The following is a 24331-nucleotide window of genomic DNA, read 5'->3' on the forward strand; positions in this document are numbered from 1 at the left end:
TGCCTCACCTCATCTGATGCTGATTTTAGTACATGTACAAGCACACCCCTATCAGGTTTTCTTTCTTTTCCTGGCATTCTGAGAAAAGGAGCGAGACAGATCGATAAACTGTGTTTAGTTGTCATTAAGGTTATTTGTAACACTTTCATGAGAGGTGTTACAACCATCCCCACCTCTGTCAGCCAGTGTTTAGCAAGCTGTAGCAGCATGGTAGTTTAAATGTCAGCAAAGATGAAATACCTCACATTTTACCAAAGAGACCGCTCTCTTCTTTTTTCTAAGTTATATAATTCTAATTTCAACACTCTCAGTACTAATCAAAATATAGACTTGGTCCCAGAAATTACTTTCACACCTGAAAATCAGTGTTTTGACTCAGCACACTTCTTCACACAACCATGAAATTGAACATGCAAGGTCAGAAAGGAAGTGTTCATCCAATAACCATGTATTATGACTTATACCTTCAGTGTGCAAAAGTAAAGGACACCTTCACAGTGGCCCCATGCTTGGAGGAAAGTAATCAAGAGGGGGTCTGAGGGTCCTCCCCCAGGAGATCTGGAGTGTCAGACTCTTCATTTCCTGCATCCTGGCTATTTTTATGCACCAATTTGTTTTTTATTCATCAAGTTCAAAGTCCTATCTACTCTAAACATGAATGTAAAAGGACAAGAGAGTTAATTAAAGTGAGCAGTTGCATCAGTTATCTTAAGGATGAAAACATCAGATCACAGACATGGGCAAATGACAGTGTGGGATACTCTGTAATAACACCTCACATCTTTTAAACATTAAATGGTTTGTCATAACTTAAACAAGTTTGCACCAACTTTGTGGTGACCCCATTTTTAAATAATCAGAAGTAAGTTGTTATCTTTTGCATGACCACCAGAGTGCGCTCTTTACAAAAAAATCTACTTTAGTCAAAGTAAAGACAATGCATCTGTTAAATTTAGACTTAACAAGAGCCACAATGAGCAGATCGATAAGGCAATATCATGAAATCAACACTTCTTTAGAATAGTATTTATTAGTTACCTCTCGACAGAAACATTGTTAAAGTAAAACAATCAATGCACTCATACAGTACAAGAGGCACCTGTTTGTTTCTAATACAGGAAGCAGCATGGTTGGAAAATATTGTTTTCTAGGGCATAATGTGCTGAAGGACTTTGGAAATATAAGGTTAAAAAAAAGAGGGGTACATGTGAAATGAATCCAACACATACAGTACATAGTTTAACTTAAAGAGGCACAAAACGTAGTGTCATCCATAATAGAGTTTACTTTATGTATTCATATGAGAAAAAACATATAATATGGTGTTAACAATAAATATAAATATCTTTAAGACTATCTTAACATTGAGTAGAACTGAAAATGTGAATATTATTTCACAGAAGCAGACAAAAAGTGAGCAAAGAGGTGCAATCAATTTGTCAAAGTAGTGTACAGTGCTCATTTTTAAATATCTATTTTAATAATTAAGTGAACAGTTGGTGATGATACAGGTTCAACGTGTACCATTTGTGGCTTTTTTAAAAATAAATCAACATGAAATACATCTTTGACGTGTAATATATGACTCTAGATAGAAAGAAGTGGTGAACACGGTGATATAAATCTATATAAATATAACAGCTATTATATCTAAATTCTTATTTCTTCTTATGATCGTGGTGCCAGTGTAACATACTCAGTGTAAAACTCTCAGAGCAAATGAACAAATAAATGGATCCCTAAAATAGTGACAGTATTGTTTGGCACAAGCTTAAGTATGTGTGTGTGTGTATATATATATATATATATATATATATATATATATATATTTATTTATTTATTTTACACTCGTTTATTTGATTTAATAGACTTTAAATTCTCAATATAGAACAAATGCAGTATGACAAAATTAGCAACTAAAAATATTGAAGATAGATGGAAAATGTTTTGCTTATCAAAACTGTTAATGATTTGTATGTACAATAACAATGTGAGAATATTTTGTCCAAAAATGTATCAAACTTGATTATCACTAACCTCTACTATTCATGGAACACTTAACTATTGTGTCTACGCTAAAAAATATATACTGAGGTCACAAAAAAAACAAGCAGGGAGAGCAATGGCACAGGTTTAAATTCACGTTGAAACAGCTGTGGATTATCACATTAAAAATATCTGTATGTCTGTAGATAGTTAATCATTTCTTTATTTCAGCTGATCCATCTCTCCCCTGCCTCAAAATGAGTGTAAGAAATTCTGACTACACAGTACCACACTGCAGCTCCTGTTACAGTAGATGACACTCATGGTGTTGTAGTGTTGAATCCAATCTGCTGAGCTTTAACTAGCAGTGGTGGACTCTGTGTCCGTGGGATTCCTGGACAGAAACCACACCTTCATCGGTTCCTTCTTTCCTTTCATGGTTACGGGGCCCCGGTACTCCAAATTAAACTGAGGGTCAGCGTTCTCAGCAGACTGCAAACACCTGAAATACAACGTCAGCACCATCATAAATCACTCGTCCCGTATGGTCCAGGGGCATTCTGTATCCTACTTTTACTAACACATAAATCCATAGACCAAAACATAGCTACTGGTTTATGTTTTAAAATTGATGTTTGAAATGGAAATGGACGTTGTCACGTACACAGTCATACACAGTACAATGTAAAGTGAGATGCTTTTGTGCCCAGCTCAAAAAAGGAACTAGCAAACAGAATAAAATAGAGCAAAAAACTTGATTGAATTTTTAATTGACTGTATCAGTATGTTGTGTGCACTCATTTCCTAATAAAGAGGCGAAGGCTACTTAAATAATGTAATTAATTTAATTTAATTTTTAAAAAAAACCTTCACAGGGAACCGTGTGGGAATTATAAGTGTGTGACACATCACATTATCTTACATTAGCTTTCATTATTTCCCGTTCAAATGGATGTGTTATTGGTGCTTTGATGTATTTTTAAAAAGTTTAAAATAAATTCTTGAATCATTTTGTTAAATATTTCATGAGTAATAGTTGCAAATTGTAATTTGATATTAGTAAATAAAAACAAACATTTTTGTCGTGATAAGAGATATAACACACCTTACAAAGGCTATTGTGCACAGATACAAATACAGGTGTGCCTTGAGATTTTGAGGTTTAAGAGAAAAACAGTAATAAATACCATGACACATACTACATGCACTGTGTGGCAGGTGGAGGAATTATAATAGTATGCATTTGTAATGAGTTGGACAGGCCAGAGTTCCAGAGTGCAACCATTTTGGTTGCACATGCGATAAAAAAATCTATCAAGAGTGACTTTAACATTTTCAGGAGTCGCACTGGTGCATCTGCTATTTAGCAGGTCTGTCTCTGTGTGTCTATGTGTGTAGCATATTTTTTCCCCGACATGCATTCTGCGAAGACCCGCCCTACTCTGCCTCTGATTGGCTCAGCCTTGTTTTTTCCTTTGCTGACTGCAAATGGAGAAAAACAGATAAGGCATGTGTGTATGTGTGAACCAAGCTGCAAACTCCCGGGCTGAAAATTGAAGTCAACACAGAAACTGCAGTTCTTTGAACAGCCACTTGAGGCTGGCTCCGGAAGCCAGTCAGTCCCCATAGACCCCCATGTTAAAATGCCCACTTTTACAGCAGAAACAAACATGTTTACAGCCTGGTACGAAAAACGAGTTTTGTCTCTATAGCTAATTTCCCCCTTCGTGCCTTTGTGTCAACTGTTTGGGGGTAGATTTTTTTTTTTATTATCTCATTCACATTTATTTTTATGTTTATTAAGGCTTAAAGTTACACATAATTATGATCGTGCTGCTTTGAGTGACAGGCTGCCTCCCAATTGTGACCTCATCTTCTCAGTCAGATCCACCTCTCACTCCTCCACAGTGCTAGCCTCTCGCCAAAATATGGTCACTTCTGGCTCCAAAAAAAAAAAAACCAAGATGGTGACGGCCGAACTCGAGGCTTCAAAACTGGTGTCCATACACCAATGGGTGATGTTCCAGTGGCTGCGTCCATTATTTTTACATTCTATGGTGTAAACGCGCACCCTGGACTACTTTTTGAGAGACAACCTTAAAACATACTGTACTGGTAATCAATATGAACTGTTTTTTTTGTCAAGTGGCCGTTACACCTGCCCCAGCCCTGAGAGGCCAAGCCCAGACCCAACATTACTGGCAGAGGTAACTGCTCCACCGCCTGTCTCCCCTGTCCCCTGTAAAATGCCTAATCCTAAACCTAAACGATAAGTGTGCAGTGTAACCAATGTAAAAGAAGTTAGTCAGGACCCTGTAACAGTTTCAGGACCTGGACAGCCTGAGGGAGGAAACTACTCCTTATCCTCTCTGTTTTGGCCTTGAGACAGCGGCAGTGCCTCCTTAAGCGCAGCAGACAGAAGAAGAGTCTGTTGTTTGGGTGACTGAGGTCTTTTATGATTCTCTCAGTCCTCATCCTGCACATTCTGGTCTAAATGTCTAGTATGGCTGAGACAACCTAACCATGTCTACTATTACAAATCCATTTTAATGCAGTTTAACCCAGATGCAAAGCTAATTTCTTTAAAGACAGTGATACAATTCAAAACATGCCACTGATATGAAATAAGGAGGTGCTTTTACTCACCGGTAAGTATATTCTGAGACATTTATTTTACCCTTTTCACCAGTTGTTTCTGTACGACTCGTGAGGTTGACTGTATTTCCAAAGAGGCAGTATCTGGGCATCCTCTGACCAATCACACCAGTCACCACCTCTCCTGTGTGGATCCCAATCGTAATCTGGAAAGAAAGAATAATGAAAAGGGAGAGTCTTCATGCTATCTACTGTGATTCCACCATGTGTTATAATTTAAGTTAAGTTAATAAATATGCCACATTTATCTCTATTTCTTGTCAAATACTGGCAAAAACAAGCTTAAATATTTAGATAACATAAACACAGCCCTGATTGTTAGTTATCTGTGGTAAACTCATTGCTTTAAGCAGCAAGTGATTTATCTACTGTCAAAAAATGCACAGTTTGAGTGTGAGAAAACCTACTATAGCATTTAATTACACCCGTTCAAATGTTGAGTGAAGCAAGGAGGTAACAGAGAGAGAGATAAAAAAAATATATGCAAGCAGCTGAATGCTTTTCTTAGATCACTGGCACAAATTCTTAAAGCTATCGACTGAAAAGGTGCAACATTTGGTGGGCGAATATAAGGTTTACTGTGCCAGAAATCACTCAGTGCATAAAATTATATATATATATATATATATATATATTTTTTTTTTTTTTTACATTTGCAATAAACTTGCCGCTCCAAAAGTAGCCCCAGGCAATCTACAGACTAATATTTACACTTGAACTTGCAGGCACTTCAGCGCTTGTTGTCTTCGGAGCATGAACACTCTGAGAGTGTCTGAGACAAATGAGAATCTATTTTTAGACACGGGATCGTGAGATGATTTGAGTCTGTTTCTGCTACTAAACCGGACTCCTCTTCTGCCGGTGCCATGTCCCAAAATAAACAGCCTTTTGTTAACCAGACATGATTTTCCAAAGTTAAGTCTCAACAGTCATTGATACAATAACAATCTTCAGCAGTCAGTTAAACAAAAGTCTGCTGTTTTTTATCCAACTTTTCACTGTGCATTACTTCAGCGCAGAAATATGTCCACACACACAGATAAAATTACGCTGAAATCAATCAAGATGTCCTCGAGGGTAAAGCGTTGGTCGTATTAGGTTGGATGCCAGTTGGTAGTATCCGTCAGGTCTTACAATCAGAATATTAATATTCAGAGCAGTATTAGAAAACTGAGCTTCGAAATGCCTGTGCCAAAATAACAGATGCATTGCTAAAAACAAACTGCTAAAAAAATTAAATGTGTGAAGGAAAACAGTCTGAGAATCACAACAAAGACACACAGTACACAGGGAGGTAGGAAAAATCCAGAAGTACTGCTCACTGGCATTCATGCACACACAAACACACAAAAATCTGCAAATCTAAAAAAATTGACCTAAAGATTTTTGTGACTAAAATGTAAGCCTACAATTATATTAGGTAATTATATAGAATCATACATTATAGAAATGAAAAAATATAATATACTATACATATATATGTATAAAACCCATTTGGTATGTGTAGCTTAGCATGTGTACAATATATACAAATAAAAGTATCATTAAACAGCCTTATTATAGAGAAAACATTTCTGAAACTAAGAGTTTTATCACACCTGCACTGGTAGATCATCCACCTTAACTTGTCCGGCAATCTCCAGCATATCAAGAGCGAGGTGGCAGATCGACTTGGCGTGGTGTGTGCACGGCTCTGGCAGGCCGCTCACTGTCATGTACTTATCACCCACCGTTTCCACCTGTATTAAGACAAACTTTGTCATCCTTCATGTGAATTATATAACAACCTATTTTTGCTTCGCTTCACTTTTGGTCCTTGTAAAATCATCTGCTCCCACTGCGCTGCATCGAGGTTCTTTGAATGCACAGCGCAGCAAGAAATAAACTAAAACACCCTGGAATAAACACTTAAACACTTACATCAGCTTTAAGACATTCAGGGCCTCTTTGAGCCCCGCTAAAACCCTCGGACCACCTAGCCATTCAGCTCGTAGAGTAAATATTACTTCTTTTGGTGACCCAGTGCCTGAAGCCGATCCCCTGGAAGTGCCGAGGTCTGTTTGACTTCTTAAAGTGCATTCTTGTCTGAAAGCCTGGAGTGTAAATCTGCTGCGCGAGGCCTATAAAATGGCGCAGTCCCTCTGTAAAACTACACCGTGTTTAGAAGTTAGTACTATTCTTCTTATGGTGAAAAACTCAAGTCAACTGATATAAATACTCTCTCACTGACTTGTATGTGCATAATTGCGTAACATTATTCACCAGGAGGGTCGGTGTGCTTCCCCGGTGCATTTAAGCTGAGGAAGCAGCACAGAATATTGGAGTTACACCCCCTCAAATTCTCAGTTTTAGATAGCAGACTTGATTTATTTTTACACTTTGATTATTATAGCTTACAACATAGATCCTTCTCCTCTTATTTCTTTACTGGGAGAAATGTACACACATGCATGATGTAGTGTCATGGTAAGATTCTTGCTTCCAACCTTGTATACATAAGGGTTGTTCCGAGAGTCTGTCAAGATGTCAAAACGCGTGTAAACATCGTTGAGCAGGTTGACTATCTTGATGGCTCCCTCAGCCGAGGCGTGCTTGCTGCAGAAGGCATTGAATCCCACGATGCCACTGAAGAGGATGGTCACGTTGTCGTAGCGTTTAGCTGGGACGGGCCGTTTGTGTCGCAGCTCGTTGGCAACAGATGGCGGCAGAACGGAATAGAGCAATCTAGTAGGGGAAGAAGAGAAATGAGCATTTTGAGCGAGGTGTATTTATGGTGCACTCGAGCGGCAGAGTAATGGGCTTGGGCTGCCAGACTGAAGTCCATCCTTTTGGATCAGCATTTTATGTGCTCACCCACCACCTTTTGGCCATTTTGCTATGCAAGCTGCTCCGAGATGGGAGGGTGGTGTTTCTATGGTAACTGGTTAGATCATGGCTGCCTGTTAAAAGCAAAATACCTTCTATGATGCGTCATATTTTGAGGACACATGATACATATAGAGCAGATGATGGTCACCACACAAAAATCTATACATAGAAGTAGAGTACATTCACCTGGGAGATGAGAGTATGCATTTCTCTGTAACATCTTATCACAATCAACATTCAAGTGTTTCTCTCTCAGTAAGTAAAGCAGCATAAATGTATGTTTTCATTATCAGAAAACAGGCAGACAGCGCAGCAGCAGTTCTCTTAAATATTTAGAGAGGAGCCATAAATTCTTATCAGTGTTTCGAGGCCCAAGGCGCCATGAGACTGGAGAATGGCGAGAATAATAATATAGGGATCCGAGAGGGAGAGTGAAAGTCTATTCCTATACGAAGATAGGGCTTCTACAGTCTTAATAAAGACCACGCTCCACCTCCGTGCTCCTCTTCAGCTGTCACCCACTGCTGTGCCAAATTACTATGACAGGCCCTTTTCTGAAAGCCAGAGTCAAAACCAACTGTCTTCACCATAACAGGAACTGAAGAGCAACATAGGCGAACCTCAACTTGAGTATCACAATAGATTCTGACCTTAGGTGGTCTTACTGTCATGTAGCCTCAACACAAAACTGCATGGGAGTGACACCTGTTAGTGCCCTGCTGTTTCTTGTCTCAGTCCATCCCTGAAAGGGAATACTTAAAGAGACTGCTCTTTTATCTCCCTAAAAGACGGACTAATGAACAATCTGTGCCACTTATTTTTCCAACAAAGGAAGATGAAATAAGAACGACAGCACTTTTATTGCAGTGAGCTTGAGGATGACTCACAACCTACAGATAATCACAGGGCTTTGGTTTACAGCCTGTTGTTATTTCCAGGTCGTTAAATACGGCAGCTTCGTCAGTGGCCCTTGGTGTCTGATACAGATCACAAGACACCCTTTAGTGTTTGTGTGTACTGGACTTTCAACGAACTCCAATATAAACCCATCCACAGCAATATCAGAAGCTCAGAGGAACTGGCACAGTAGGGAAGGGGTTGGGGTGGATGGGCAGGTCAAACAAACACAGGACTTTCACCCAGGAGACCACTGCTCATGTCACATGTGACCCCAAAAGTCATCAGAAGTTTAACTGAAACTATAATCTTCTCCTAAACCTAACTACTAGGGCTGGGCGATATGGAGAAAATTAAATATAGAGCTAGAACAGTCTGGTAAGTTCAGTAAATTACATCACTTTACTGTATTACAACACATACAATACCATGACATCCAAAATCTAAGACATATCACGGTCTCGATATCATATCAGTAGTTGGTGCCAAAATGTTATCTATGAACACCGAAGTTTATTTTGAAAAGACATGTAATGAGTGCTGACTGACATGTCCAAAACTGACTTTAGAGAGGTACCTAGAACGCCATAGTTTGAAGCGTAGGGCTGCTGACCAAGCTGTTGTATTGTAAGAGTTGGGAGTGAGAATGGGTTGACAACTACACATAATTCTGGCTGTAATAAATATTTTTCTTTAAGTTACTTGAGGGAAAAGTTTATAAATACCGAGGTTATTGCTTAAAGCAGTGATTCCCAACCTAGAGGCCGAGACCATCCAAGGAGTCACGATATAAACTTAAAAGTCAAGTGTGCAGGATTTAAGGCTCATTTATGCTCCCTTTATGTACAAAAATAGATACGTCTGTTTCAAATGTTGTAAAGGTCACGGCCCTCATGTTTCCACACTTCCTTTATGAGCATAGATACAGCCAATAAATGGCACTAAAGTTTTACACAACAACAAACAAGGGGACAGTGGAGGAGGTCGTAATATTTTACCTTTAAATAAGGACAGCATGGTACTAGATAAATTATTTATAGTTTTACATCATTATGCCTCTAAAAACATTTAAATTAAACTATTTAAGAGGGTAAAAATAACTCTTTGCTTGAAGGGTTCACAAGTCGACCTTTTCACAAGCCAAAAAGCTCATTTGGCTCAACTTTGACATACCCTACATATTAGCAATTGTAAAAATGTTGTAGTTAAAGTGGTGTTTAAGTGTATCTTGAAGTGTTTTTGCAATTCTTACATTGCTTGGGTTGAGTCACTTGAATATCTATCAGGTTGGAGGATCATTTCTTAAACTATTTACACAATACACATTAAAAGTATGGTTATAATTTTTCATGCACAAGAGAAGTTCAAGCAATCCATTGACTCAGAGAAGCTGCAGTTTACACCTGAGAAAAAGAGTCTAACCTGTCCGTCTTTTTCTTCTCGTCCTCCAGGGCCCTGAGTGTGTGCTGCAGACGATCTGTCAAGATTTCCAACTCTTGAGTCAACTTGTACTCCTCACGAAACTGCTCGCCCAGCAGTACCAGGTCACGTGTGGCGTCATGTAGCGGGATGTCGCTCAGGTAAAGCCCTCTGCGTGTGAGATCATCCAGGTTCATAACACTAGAAAAACAGAGACAGGAGAAAGCAGTGAGATACTCGTTGGTTACTGCTGGTGTTAACAGTGTCATTTTCACAGACGAATGGCAGAATATATCTAATGTGTGTCTGTGGGCAGAAGGAAAACTGCATTTTTTTCTTGCTCATGCTCATCTCAGGGATCAGTGAAAATAAACAGAACATAAAATATGAACCACCACCAGTGAGATCAACATTATTCTCTCAGGGCCGAGCACACTGTCTCCAGATAAATGTTCCTCTTGTTAATAAGGGTGAGGCCAGACACTGTGCTGTATGAGTCTTATCTGCTCAGGTGAATAAGCATGCTTTTATGTTTCAGCCCATTATTTCCTGTCAGGCTGTAACCTTTTGTGAAAACACCACTCTTGTTCTCTGCAAAGTGTCTTCGATCTGTGAGGACAAGACCTCTTGAACCACGCTGTCCTGCATCCGATATTTCACTAGAAATGTCTGATTGGTTACAGAAGGGCCGCAGAGGCTAATGGAGGTCACAGCAGAAGATCAGGTGTAATTACCAGCTCACAGCTTTCTTTGTTTCTCTGTTATTTTTCTCTCTGATCATGTACCCATACATGTTTGGTTGTAAAGGCAACCTTTGAGCTATTGAGCTAAGTGTTTGATTGTGTGACTGCAACTGCATGAAAAACACTCTTATTGCCCTTTCTGAGATTATTTACATTTCTGAAATGCAAGCAAAACAGATTTTATTTGACATTTTTCCTATAGTTCATCAATCATTTCCTTGCAAACATTAAAGATAAAACTTATTGTCAACAAATCCCTTTAATAGATGAAAACCAACAATAAATTTATCCTGATATGGTGTCTTTTTGAGTCTTTGAGTACCATGAAAAGAACTCTACAAATAAAATGTATTGCTATTATTATTACGACTACTACTCAATAGCAAAAACCATAGTCCATTGCTGTAAAAAAAAAAATTAAAGGGGCACTACACCAATTTTCAACATAACAATCAGTTTGCTTATCACAAGATGATATCTTCTTTAAAATACTTTTAAAGAAGATAGCTTGCACAAACTGGGGATGTGGAGTTTGATTTGCTTAGGCATCTCACAGGCCAGGAAGGTCCAACAGAAGATGTTAACAAATTGCATTATTGGAAATGTAGGATGTTTCCCATAATGCAATCGCGAGATGACGTCACACACAGCCGGGAGGAAGTGAAGGGTAAGGGAAACGCTTAGTATGCTATTTACAGAGATAGCACTGGCGATCTGAACCGGTCAGTGGCGAAAAAAAGCATGTTAAATGCGCAAACTTATACGGGACGCATTTGCCCCCATATCTACCTCGCGGCTGCCGGCTGCATCCGCCTCCCTCAATACTGAACCAATTTTAAAACAAGTTGTACCTATGAATCATACGCACACATACACATGGGGAAATAGGGCCCAGGTTTAAAAATACCTAAGTTATCCTTTAAGTCTTAAGCCCAAAGACCATTTGTTTCTATTACACATCACAAACAGAATAGGACATGAAAAAGAGTGAGAGAATAAACATCACAGTAACGTTCATGCTCATAACCAAGTGGCAACCTCTGGGGCTGAAAAATAAAGCCAAGATGAAGTGCCAAAAACTGCAGTTCATCAAATGGCCACTTGAGGCTGGCTCCAAGTACATCCCTACAGACCCCCACATTAAAATGCTTGACTAAATAGCAGAAATAAATACGCTTACAGCCTGGTACAAAACACGGTTTTGGATATCAAAAGCTAATTTCACCCCTCATGTTTAACTGTACAGGGGAAGGGCGGGGCCGCTTGAGTGACAGGCTGTCTGTGAGTTGCCACTAAATTCTGTGGGTCTAAACGACCCCTTACCTCTCCACAGCTTCACCCTCTCATCCAAATATGGTCACTTCTGGCTCCAAAACAACGACATGGCAACAGCAAAAATGCCCAAAACAGGAGTCCACAAACCAATTGGTGATGTCATGGTAGCTACGTCCATTATTATATACAGTCTGTGCTTATACGTTTCCTACATATTGTCAACATAGTGGTACAGAAGGAACAGTAAGCAAAACCACTGAGGTTTAGCAAGACAACTTCACAATTTTACTTAAAATTCTGGTGTATGTGTGTAGTAGCTTTTTATTTACATATGAACAGAGCAGCGATGGCATTCATTTAAAGAAAATCAGCACCTTTGAATTGGAATTTCAGGACTTTATTTTTTGCCAGAAATTGGTGTGTTCCCATTCAGAGTGTAAAAGAAAATCTGGTTTTTGGTGTGTGTATTTTCAGTCTGTGCTTCTGTTGGGACAGACTGTGGGTTTACCTGGGTGAGCAAAGAAAAAGGATGTTCTCCGCCTCTGGCAAGTAAATCATCTGTCCTTTCAATCTCAGACAGCTGATCTCCACCCCCGTCAGCTCGTCCTCATTCTCTACAGTCTCCACATTCAGCAGGCCCTCCTGTCAGGATTACATCACACTTATGAATATTGCATTATATGTTCTTCCCTAAATCTGCTTCAAAACTGGGCACCAGTTCAGCACACTCTTTATTTTTAAATCTGTATGTTTTAGTGCCTTTAGTGGCACATGTATCATGTGTGTATGTAAAAAATATCAACTTTTAAGTAGCATCCCAGGAATGGCAGCGCATTGAGACCAGTCTCTTCACAATGAGTACAATCTGCTTTAAGGCACAGAAGCTGTTATTTTAACACTGATGCATTTTCTCTTCCAAGTTTCCATTTGATTAATGAGATTTGCTTCACCTCTCTCTTCTGTCGTTTCTCAGTTCCTCAACTTTCCCAGAAATATCTATCTTGCATATCTAGTTTATCAGGACATTTACACCCTTGCACTCTATGATTCATGCATGAAGCTACGCCAGAAAATGCTACATATCAGTTTCTTTAATTGATTACACGCTCAGTGATCCCTGCATGACAACATTTTGATTAGAATTAGGAGTGTGCTATGCAGCTGCTAAAAACATCAGTGCACTTATCAGTAATACTTCATAAAACTATAAATGCATTCTGTCAGGTACAATCAAAACCGCTTTTTACAATCAAAGTTATAAGAATAGAAATGGAAATAGGAAGTATGCAAAAAATGTGCATGATGCTACAACATAATACAATATACATATAAATATAAAATATAAGAAAGAGATATGCTGTATAAGAAATGTATTAAATATGTACAAACATGTGCATCATACTACAAATGTGCTGAATATAAATGCAAGAGTAGGTCAGGTAAGAATTAAATAAGAGAGTATTGTGCAGTGTAAATATTACAGTGTTTTGCACAGTTAAATTCTTAAGCACAATAATATAGACGGCTTCAAATCACTATTGCATGTTGTACAGATCTGCAGGTGTGTGTGTCCTGTGTAGGTCTGTTTTAGTGCATTTTGTTCCCTGGAAATGTGGCAAATATAAACACTGACAGGACCTAAACCATATGTCATATCTACCTTGCTTCGCAGAACGAAGACGGTGTTGATGTGGGAGAGGATGCCATGAAAGCTGAAGTCAATGTGAGGGCGGACCAAAGAAAACACTGAAGGGAGGATACAGGTACCAGGCTGGAGCTGGGGAGTAAGATAAAATGTGCGTATTTAAGTAACATGAGATTAAAAGTTATTGCTTTGTTATCTATATAATTACTGCTGCACTCTGGGCGTCCAGGACTAAGACAGGGACTTAGACAATTACAAGTCACACTAAAACATAATCAAGTGCTGCCTTGATGAAACAGTGTTTGCAGCATGTAAAACAGACTTTCACATAATTGGCTGTGAAGGCGCACCTGAGGCAGGACTCGATAAATGGCGTTCCCGCACTGTGTGAGCATCAGGTCTTTGTCGAACATGAGGTGGAATGGGAAGGCCTTGCAAAACGTGTACGGGCTGATCCGAGTCTCCTGTGTGCCGTTCTCCTCGAAGCCGTCCAGGTCCTCGTAAAACGCCTCTTCCTCCGAGTCCTTCTCCTCGATCAGGAACTTGATGTGGTCGCACTCCTCGCTTTTCGGTTGGATCATCTGCAGCAGGAGTTAAATAACTGATCAAATATCAATGTTATTGTTGCAAAGACGACATAATTAGGTTACTATGATATTAAACATGCCTATATTGTGGCACAAGGTTACAGCAATAAGATGTTTTTAATTAATATTTCACTCACGCAATTCAAGTGTCATTAATATTATTCCATTAATGATGTCACCAACCTAAAGTCTGTTATTATAGAATTAAGACTGTGTAAACTGACGTTATTCAGAGGGTTTATGGGCATACGGCATGCTGACATCAAGCTGCTGTCTCTGCACCCTGTTGCCACAGCAACAGTGGCTAATATTTCCAGAAATTGGGTGTCACATTTGGAGCGTCTGCCATTTTCTGTTCTTTCATTACACACACAATTGCTGAAACATATTATCCTGTCTGTAGAATATGATTATGTTTGGGAGAAAATGTCGCTCGCTTATGAAACGGAAGAGAAAACTCCAGCCCAAGTGCAGGGGAAGTCTTGGGAGAGCAACATGCTGCAGTTACTGGGTCGGATCACAGGCTGTGATTTGTGGGATTCACATTAACATACAAATAAAAATACCAATGATAGTTTATGATATTTATACTAGTTTGGGCAAAAGCTGATTAGTGTGGTTGAGTAAATGAGCCAAGATCTAAAATATGGATCTCTCCTCAGGATGAATTATCTAATAAACGTGCAGACGATGGCCAATTTAAATTCATCCGCAGTTTGACAAAGTTAAAATAAGACTGCGGAAGAAAAAAAACTTCCTGAAAGACTCCCAAGCTCCTGACTCTGTAACTTAGATCTAAAAATATCCTCTGACTCACAGACATAGCCAAAAACCCGCTGCTGAACAGCAGATGCAGTGCTGTTTCCGTTTGGGTGTTTTGGAGCTTTCTTCTGTTCAATCTTCACATTATAACCTCTTCAATTGTATTTTGAGACAAAACATTACAGGCACTATGAGGCTTCATTGAACGTTGAATCATAAATTAACAGCAGAACAGGGAAAAAAACAAAGTCATCTTCATTCATCATCAGCAGCAGAGTGAGCCATTAGAGCTGCGGGTCCAAAAAAGGAAACAGACAAAAACAGTGAAGCAGACCTTCATCTCTATCTCTGTTCCATGGATTTGTTGAGCGACGGTTTTAATGATGCCAATCACAATGTCTTGCAGGCCTTCTCTCTCTGAGTAGTAGTGCAGAATCAGATTGTTCCCCTTCTCCGCATCAGTGCAGCGGAACGAGGGAGCCCTCATCCCAGGATAAATGGTACCCAGGTGGTCGTGTAGAGCGTCCAAATTCTGAAAATTTAGATTAAAGATGAAATATGCAACATCCAATTAGAGCACAGATAATTAAAACCTGACTGAGGTATAATGAATTAGATGATGATGCTGAATATTTTACATAAATCACTGAAAAAAAGACAAAAAAGAAGGTTCAAAACTAAAGTAACAGAGGCTGAGATATCCTGACTTTAACCCTTTGGGCCCTAGGCCTTTTTGGGGTATTTTTCCTGCCTTTACGTTTAAGCTCATATCACAGTCATATAAAGGCTACATACACATGCTATATTTTGGGTTTTTTCAGGACAATCTGGGCTATCCAGATTTGCCATCATTCCATGTCCTTCTATGTGCCTGTATTTTGTAGTAAGTTATATATCAGTGAAAAAAAATCTGTGTGACTACATTTTTAAATTTTTACATATATCTCAGCATAGCAAGTTGGAAGAAGACATATTCTGCCATATATGAAGAGGGGAGACTCTCTGGAATCTGGCAATATAAGAACCATGATGCTGGGACATTCTGTCACTTCACAGCTGTCCAAAACATGTGGTTTGTGCCAGGCCGACATGATTGCCAGTATTTTTTCATTATTGCAAGAAATTCCATTGACTCATTCACAAGTCAAAAATGTGTTTTATCTGAAAGAAACATGCAATATTTACATCTAAGATCATAGAAAAATAGTAATAATATTATTCCTCACTATATGAAGTGACTGATAACAAGATCTGTATCATGGATTGTAAAGAAATTTTTCAGGTTTTTATTTTGTAGACATTTGATCTGTATTTACAGCATGATGGGATGACAGCACAATGATGTGTTTGGTATCACTGGAAAGCTCTGGTCCTGTGATTTCATGTGATATGCGTGGCATTTCTGTGCATTCTCTGCATTCACGAGTAATCCATCCAAAAGTAATGTGTGCGCAAAGCTGTATGAAAGCTCTGTTATACATAATTTTAGTGTAACTTTGTCGGGTTTTTTTTCACTGTGAAAACATTGGACTACCAACAACTTGGTCTTGTCAGAAAGCTACGGTTCCGCTGTTTCACGTGATATGCGTGGCTTCTCGCTATGATGAACAGTTGCGAAGAAAATCAATAGAGAAGAACAGGTGTGAATTTAGACGCACTATGCGTCGTTTGGGCCCATAGGGTTAAGGGAAGAGAACTGGGATTAGCCCTAAATAGCATGGAAAACTATAGGCCTATAGCCTTAGCAAGCATTATATCTAAAGTGTTGGAGAAAATCCTCCTGAAGAGGCTTGAAAAATACATCACTACCACTGACAACCAGTTTGGTTTCAAATGTAAACATGACACTGACGTGTATTTTTCCCTTAAGGGAAATTTAAGATAAATATAATTGTCAGAACTCCAGTGTTCATGTGCTTTATAGATGCCTCTAAGGCTTTTGATCGCACTAATCATGAGAAGTTATTCATTAAATTCTATCATAGAGGGGTCCCTAACTGGATAATTAGAATTGGTGTTTACTGGTCTGCTCATCAGTCGATGCAGGTTAGATGTAGTAAAGAAGATAGAAAATTAGTATTTCCTGAATTCTTTTTATCTGGTGTTGCTCTTAAAGTTTGTCATGAGATTAAGTATCTTGGTCATTACATTGTCAGTGATTTATCTGATGATAGAGATATCTACAGACAGTGTCACAAGTTGTATGTGCAAGCTAATATGCTTGCTCGCAAATTTAGTATGTGCTCAGTAAATGTGCAGATCGCTCTTTTTAGAGCATGTTGCACTCCGCTATATACTGCCCACCTGTGGCACTCGTATAGCAAGAGCAATATGCTGGCATGAGACTGTTTCTAAAACTTCCACGATGATGCAGTGCCAGCCAAATGTTTGTAAGTGTTGGTGTGCCTACTTGTCCTGCTTTAATATGAAATCTAATATATCGATATATGTGCAGCGCTCTGTCTCAGAGAATAGTGTCATTCAGGCCTCGGCCGACCCTGAGCTGAGCTCAGTCAGATTTTCATCCAGACTGTGGGGCCACTGGCACTCCAGCTTGTTTGTGGGTAAAGTTTCTTGGACTCTGTCCATTTTTATGAATTTGTATAATGACGTATTGGGTATTTCTTATCTTTTTTTTTAAAGATATTTTTATATATTATATTTATTATATTGTATTTTTTGTAAATAGATGATTGTTTGTTTTGTGTGGTGTGCTATGGACCTCTCTGTGTGTCCTTAATAAAGTCATTATTATTATTAAATGTTGCTGTTGTCCCTGGCTTTTTATAAGTAGAGGAAATGTCCGCTAGCCACTAAGCTATTTTTTACAGTGTAAAATACCATAGACTTGTGCTAAAAACATTAGCATGTTGTATTTGTGGGGAAAATTTGTCCAGATAAAGACAAGTGTTTGTCTGTCTAGTGCCATCTAATGGGTGCATCTATGTAGTGGGCAGCGATGGAGACACTGTTTGAAATGAACATATTTGTTTTTGTTGGTGAAGGGAGCAGAAATGAGCCTTTAAAGTGGGGTAGGCTTGTGCTAATAACGTTAGCATGTTATATTTGTTTGTGAAACGCGTTAACTATAGGACAGTTGTTTTGTAGGTGAATCATGTGAGCTGTAATGGAGCTGAATTTTGTGACGTTACCTTTGTTAGATTAATTTTTTTCCGGCAAGATGGCGAATGCAGCAACACGTACAGCTGCTGGCAGTAAAGTTTGCTCACGTACAAAGCCTGAGATTTTTAAAACTGCTGATAGCAAAGTTATTGTGGAGGATGAATTTCTCAACTTTCTTGTTATCAAATGAGGACACTAAGTCAGGATGAAATTGTAATGCTTGCCGCGCATATCTTCCCCTTTGAGTGGATGGAGGAGTCCAAGAAGCTTCTCTTTCAAGTTTGTCTGCAAACGACTCAACGCTGTGTTTCGCACAAGGTCCTCAGAAGGATATAAATAACATCAAAGCATTCCTGAAAGTTGTAAATGAGTGCGGGGAAGACATGCCACGATTTGCATCATACTATCTGGATGATCTCCCACCTGTTACATCTAGTAGCATCGATGTGTCGGCCCTGCTTGGCAGGATTGATCAACGGAGCCATGAGGTCTCCAGTATGAAACTCAAGTATGTGCGTGTGAGGACCTAAGAGCAATAACTGCAGCGTTTGATCGGCGTGTGAAAGCACTGGAGAGGCCTTGTGGACCCCTTGGCCTTGACCACATCACCAGTGGGGCTGTGCAATCTACAAAGATCCTTGTACAAGAGATAACACTTGACACAGCGGCAGCGAGGACGCCACAGACATCACGGTCCCCAAAATGGAGTGTGGTTGTTTAATACCTGGCATGGGTCAGAAATACTGGATCCTACAATTCCCATAATGCAACACAATAGCATCTTTCCTATGACCCTCTCTGCCCTGTAAATGTTTACATATTAAAAAATTTGTAAGCCACAGTTACGAAGGCAGGCTTTCTGTGAAAACTTCAAATGATGTGTTTCCGTTTGGGTGCATAAGTGCGTTCACCTTTAATGGCCTCCATGTTGACTATGTAGCAGAAGGGGCTGAACTACAAACACACTTTAAACTTTCAAAATCTCGGCCGACAACCGTGGTAAACACCAGCGCACTTTACAAATATACATATGTATTTCTCTCTACCAATATACTGTTGTCAAATATATGCAATCAGGTTATTTACTGGGAAAATATTGTAATAATTTCGCACTGAGAAAAATAATGCAAATGCTAACATTAGCTTGCTGCCTAGCTGACAGCGGCACATTTTATCATCAGGCAGTGACGTTATATGTGTTGTGGTGTACGCTATATAATCTGTAAGTTTAAGTCACGTTTGGTGTAGGAGCTGTGAATTAATTTAGTTTTGAGATGGCTGATATTTTGTATTGTTATATGTTTTTAGTTAGTGTTTTGGGATATCATTAATATTATTTATTATTTTTTGGTGATTGCGGTTAATGGGAGAGTTGGGTCACATGGATATGGGTGGTGACACTCATATTCTATATGAGCATCTCATCTTCACCTGCGGTGAGAGGGTGAGTGGCTCGTCGGATTTTTTGTTGACCGCACTTTTCTTTGTTCCCTGTGATCATCTTAATTATAAGTTTGTGCACGTTACAATAACTTGATTACTTTTCATTAATACATTTTTTTGACGTATTTTTGGAAGCGAATTTTTCGTTGGCGTATCAGACAACTTAACTAGGTTTGTTTCCTGCAGTCGCTACATTTGGTGTTTATGCATGTTAAAATGTCGTCTTCACTGTGTAAGATTTTAGTGTTAGATCTGTGGTCTGAAGCTTAACTAAGTCAGCCAGTATCAGCCACAGACATTCATAGATATAAAAGCATGCCGTGAAAGCATGATCATTCTTAACACAATAAATAAATAAATACAGAAGATATCAAGTGAGCAAACAGGAAGATGTAGCCAACATATAGTGGCAATCGTTTGTCAAATGTTGGTGATAATGCTCCATACGGTTCAGGTTTGGAAATGAATGATTAAGTTCACCTGCCACTGTGGCTGGTGGATTTTAAAATCTGCCAGCCTCTTAAATGATTACCAATAGATTTTTGTTTTTGGCTGGTGAGTGAAGCATATCTAGCAGCCACTTGCATATTTTACCAGCATTTGGCTGGTGGCTGATGCTAATTTCCAATCTTGATCTGGTTGCAATGAACTGAGCGGAGGTATTTAAGTTGTCAGATCATCCTCATTTCGATCGTCATTTCTGTTAAAACAACACCACCCTGTCAAAATTTGGATGCTATGTTAGTATACGCAGTGTATTACATGTACGCGTACTAACAGAAGTACCCAATTGAGACACAACAAAGGTCTCATGTCCAAAACTAAGATGACCCTGATGACTTCACCATGACATCATCAGGGTTATTTTCTTCGGAGCCAGAGAGGACATTATACAACTGTTTTTACTGGCTGAGCAGTGCTCCTGGTAATGAGTTAATGGATGTTAATGTGTAAAATTAATGTCTTACAACATTCCAATTTTACAAACATGTTTGGTTAACATTTCCATCCAGCTGCCCTACATCGAAAAATGAGAGAAGAGAGAGAAAGCCTACCTGCAGGAATTCACGAACATTTGATCCCAGTACCCGCAAGATGGTGTCATATCCCGACTCTTGGCAAAATTCGAAAAACATCTTCCCAAACATCTGCAAGATGGCTCCTGCATCGACCTCTGAAAAACAGACAGGATCTCATCAGTATTTTAGCTTTTCTTTTATTCTTATTAATTATTCTATAAAACACCACATACACTGTCACTTACTGAGAACTTTGCTTGCAGCAGCAACAAGGTCGTACGTTTTGCCATCTTCATATATGATTCTCACGAGGAACTGACCCTCAATATCAAGCTGAGCCTCCCTCCTGAAAACAAAGTGAAGCCATCAATCAGGAGCAGATGTCACAGCAGAAGTAAACAGTCACTGTAGGCAACCAACAGCTTTGCCTTCTTGAAATTGCTTTTCTACTGTTTAAATTACAGAGGGAATTCTGTTTACAGGAGTAATGCAATAACAACTTATTTATCTCATTTGTGGCCAGACAGTGTGGGTGTCTTGATTTATATTACAGTAACAAAAACTTTCCATATTTCTTTGAAGAGGTTTTAGAACAAGAACAGATAATCAGGTTTAGATCTACTGCAGGTCCACCGGTGATAAGCACAGCTCCACGCTCAGAGTGCACGTTGCTATTTATACATTTTACAACCCAATTTTTACAATTTTTTAAGATATCTTAATGAGGTTCTGATTACTACTGTTTAAAAAACAGACATGATTTACAGGCCCGAGCAGCAGCCGGCATTTTATCAGAATGTGTAACAGCTGTAAAAACATACCAAGCCTTGAAAGCTTTCGTAAAGAAAACAACAAGTTATTTTTAAATGATTCAGCTCATCAAAGGTCTGAAAACACAGCAAAATGATACATTTTGCATTAAATAACAGTGAGTTACATTTGCAGGGATAACAAAGGGGATCTTTTTTGGGTGGCTGAAGAATGAGTACTTTCTTTGAAAACATTTACACAAGGCAGCAGCTGCTGTGTTTTTTTCTAATTCCTCTTTTTTTTGAGGCAGGGTCACATGTAGGACAGTTTGAGCCAAACATTTCAACATGCTGAAAAACTGACATGTTGGAATGGGGCTTTAACACACTCTGTCTATATGATATAAAAGCTTCATCGGTTTGCAAATTGCGGTTAAGAAACAGCCTGACAATGTTGGATCCTAAGTAAATGTACAAAGGAGTGTTTTTAGGGTTACATTTTGAAGCAGGGTCATAGCTGCCATTGAGGTTATTCCTTTTGTATTTTCATTGGAATTTGGGGCTTTTCGCAGCTTCCACATTGCTTACATTCTCCATTGGTGGATGTTGTGTGTATAGTTGTAGATAAAGGATTCATTATCTCCCCACCAGCACTGTCCAGTAAAAACAATACATCTCTTAATTTGGTGATTTTTAATTTTTCAGACAAACATCACAACTAACTGTTACTCAGAGGTGCAGTCAGCGATTCTAATCCAGTTACTAGCTGTCCAGTCTGTGTGCGCTTTAGAAAAATCCAGTGTTCAGCCCTGGCTCTGTAAATGGCAAACAGACTAAGTGGCTCGCACGACCCACACAACACTATTCCAGCCAATCAGCAACAGGGGGCGTTAGTGCTTGTGCACAGGTCAGGAGAAAGGCCATGGATGTATGGGGAGAAGGGCAGTGGGAGCAAGAGGGACAGTAAAACTGAGCCTCTGAAGGAGCACTGGCAGGAGGGGAGTATTTGTTTGGGTGTTGAGCTCAATATCCACAATCTTTCTCCAGTATAGCTGACTCCATCTTTAATGAATTGATAAAATTCTCCAACTTCTTGTGCTAAATACACTAATTTAAAACCCACCATGTTTTTTGGAGTCATGCTGGGAAATAACAGTTACTAAATCAAAATGACTGAACAAAAGTTAATTTAACTAAGCCATTAACTGAAAAATAAAATATCAAAAATGCAAATACTTAAAAATAAATCTGAGAGTTCACTTTAGGTGTGTTATTACATTTTTTCTGGGAGATGCTGGGGCTCAGAGACATCAACCTAGTATTTAAAACTCTGGCTACAGCCCTGCTAAGTAGCTGTACTTTGCTTGAGTGCTTCATACGTTCTACTGCACATTTCTGCGGACACAACTGTACTTTTACTCCATTTCTTTTATTTTACAGCGAGAATTAGTAGTTACTTTTTTAACATACAAAACATATTGACATTTTGTTATATGATTATTTTTTTAGATTAAACTACACTTGTGAAAACACACTGTCTAACTTGCAAAAATAATAATTTTAATGCTGCAACGTTTCGGTGACTAGACCTTAATTGGGCAAACAGTGTTGTAACAAAAAAAAAAGCCATCTTAAGTAGGAGTGGCTGTGAGTTTGCAATTAGTCACATTACCCACATGCAGTTAAAAGACTAAATACCAAACATCAATTAGTGTAACAATCAACGTTATAAAAAGAAACATAGGAATTAAGAAGTAAAATTAAAAACTACTTGGTGACAATCTTAAACATACCCCAAAAAGTGTAAGCTAGATAGGTATGTCCTTACTTGTTAACTTGCATTCTCTAAAAACAAACATATCCAAATCTTGAAGGTACATTAAAAAATGAACCTATAAGGTTTGGTTTTGAGATTAAACTACACAAAAATATATGAAACCATAGATAGTAGTCCTATTTTGGCCCACTACAACATTTAAATGTTACTCACATAATGCATTAGTTATAAAAATAAAATAACAGTCACAAGAATAATTTGTCTGCATAATGAGTGGTTTCACTTTAAATAGCCAACTAAGTACATTTTGATAACTGCACTTGCATATTTTCATGGTAAGAATTTGAATGTAGGAGTATTTTTGCAGTGCTGTAGTGCTTTTTGGCAACAAATACTTTCTGGCTTGAATTCCAGCCTGCTAAAAGTTCATTTAAATGTGCTATTTACCAACTTTATGTGAGGTGAATGATTACAGTAAAGGCAGGTGTCTCTACCAGCTGACAGTGTGACAGCTGAAGGTGAGCTGCATGTACAATAGCCCTGTTGTGGTGTATCTGTCCACAGTGTAACCTATGATACCAACAGGGCCGGATAGTAAACACACGATCCACAAACTCACTTGATGTCTTCCCACACTTCCGGCCCGTAATTCCTTAAAACGAGGAGCTCCAGGGCGTGATTCACAAAACCATACTGCAAGATTATAATAAAAAAAAACAGCAGCAACGTGAATATTATTGCATGGAAACAGGCGATGTGTCTGAAACACAGCTTGCTACGTACGTGTTTTTATAAAATATATGCTCTAAACATACTGTAAACTTAAAATAAATGCGCATGTATATTCTGTTGAGCAGTTAACATGCACAGTTCACTATAATAAGGGAATTATTGTGTAACAGTTACACAGCGGTCTAACAGGAAATGTCAAATGCAAATAAGCTAACGCTGCAGCACGTCGCGCGACAAACAGACTCTTCACCAGCATTAAAACAATATGTACAATCCTAATAAACATACCATGGTGACAGCAGCTCTTCTCTTTCCTTATTTTATGCTAAATCCGTTGCATCTGACTCAACCTTCATCGTTTGGTACAGATGCTGAGTGTCTCTGCGTCCATTCCCCCTTTTTCCTCTCAGCTACTGACTGACAGGGAGTCTGTCCAATAGCAGAGCAGAGAAGGTCCTACGTAGGCCGTCGCTGACCAATGAGAAGCCAGCTGCGTTGTCCAACTGATGCTGCTGGTGGATCTGAAATCACCGTAAGCTGCTTCCCAGTTTCTGACATTTAACATCATGTTTTACACTCTGGACTTTACAACTAATGATAAATGCGGATTGTAACACAAAAATAAGCAAAAGATGTCTTAAATAACTTTAA

The 24331-nt window shown here is 38.8% G+C and overlaps 1 protein-coding gene across 1 annotated transcript; it reads right to left on the reverse strand.

The window, feature by feature from the left end:
* Positions 1-1011: 1011 nt before the first annotated feature.
* gucy1b1 (guanylate cyclase 1 soluble subunit beta 1) lies at positions 1012-24095 on the reverse strand. The gene is made up of 13 exons (XM_050045169.1): positions 23969-24095; positions 23568-23641; positions 20668-20768; positions 20459-20577; positions 15172-15369; positions 13839-14069; positions 13504-13620; positions 12352-12485; positions 9829-10026; positions 7128-7365; positions 6240-6380; positions 4633-4787; positions 1012-2488 (listed from the first exon to the last, which is right to left on the reverse strand). Exons 1-13 carry the CDS (start codon positions 23969-23971, stop codon positions 2344-2346), a joined length of 1854 nt encoding a protein of 617 aa, XP_049901126.1. The 5' UTR covers positions 23972-24095; the 3' UTR covers positions 1012-2343.
* Between the last annotated feature and the right edge of the window lie 236 nt (positions 24096-24331).

Source organism: Epinephelus moara, chromosome 5 (genome assembly GCF_006386435.1).
Source record: "Epinephelus moara isolate mb chromosome 5, YSFRI_EMoa_1.0, whole genome shotgun sequence".
NCBI classification, from domain to species: Eukaryota; Metazoa; Chordata; class Actinopteri; order Perciformes; family Serranidae; genus Epinephelus; species Epinephelus moara.

What these genes read in the sequence shown, in the direction of transcription:
- gucy1b1 (XM_050045169.1), bottom strand. An exon ending in TGCTGCAAGCAAAGTTCTCA is followed by an intron (nt 20,578 to 20,667) that starts GTAAGTGACAGT and finishes TCTGTTTTTCAG; the next exon opens with AGGTCGATGCAGGAGCCATC. An exon ending in GAACAGAGATAGAGATGAAG is followed by an intron (nt 14,070 to 15,171) that starts GTCTGCTTCACT and finishes CTCCTGCTGCAG; the next exon opens with ATGATCCAACCGAAAAGCGA.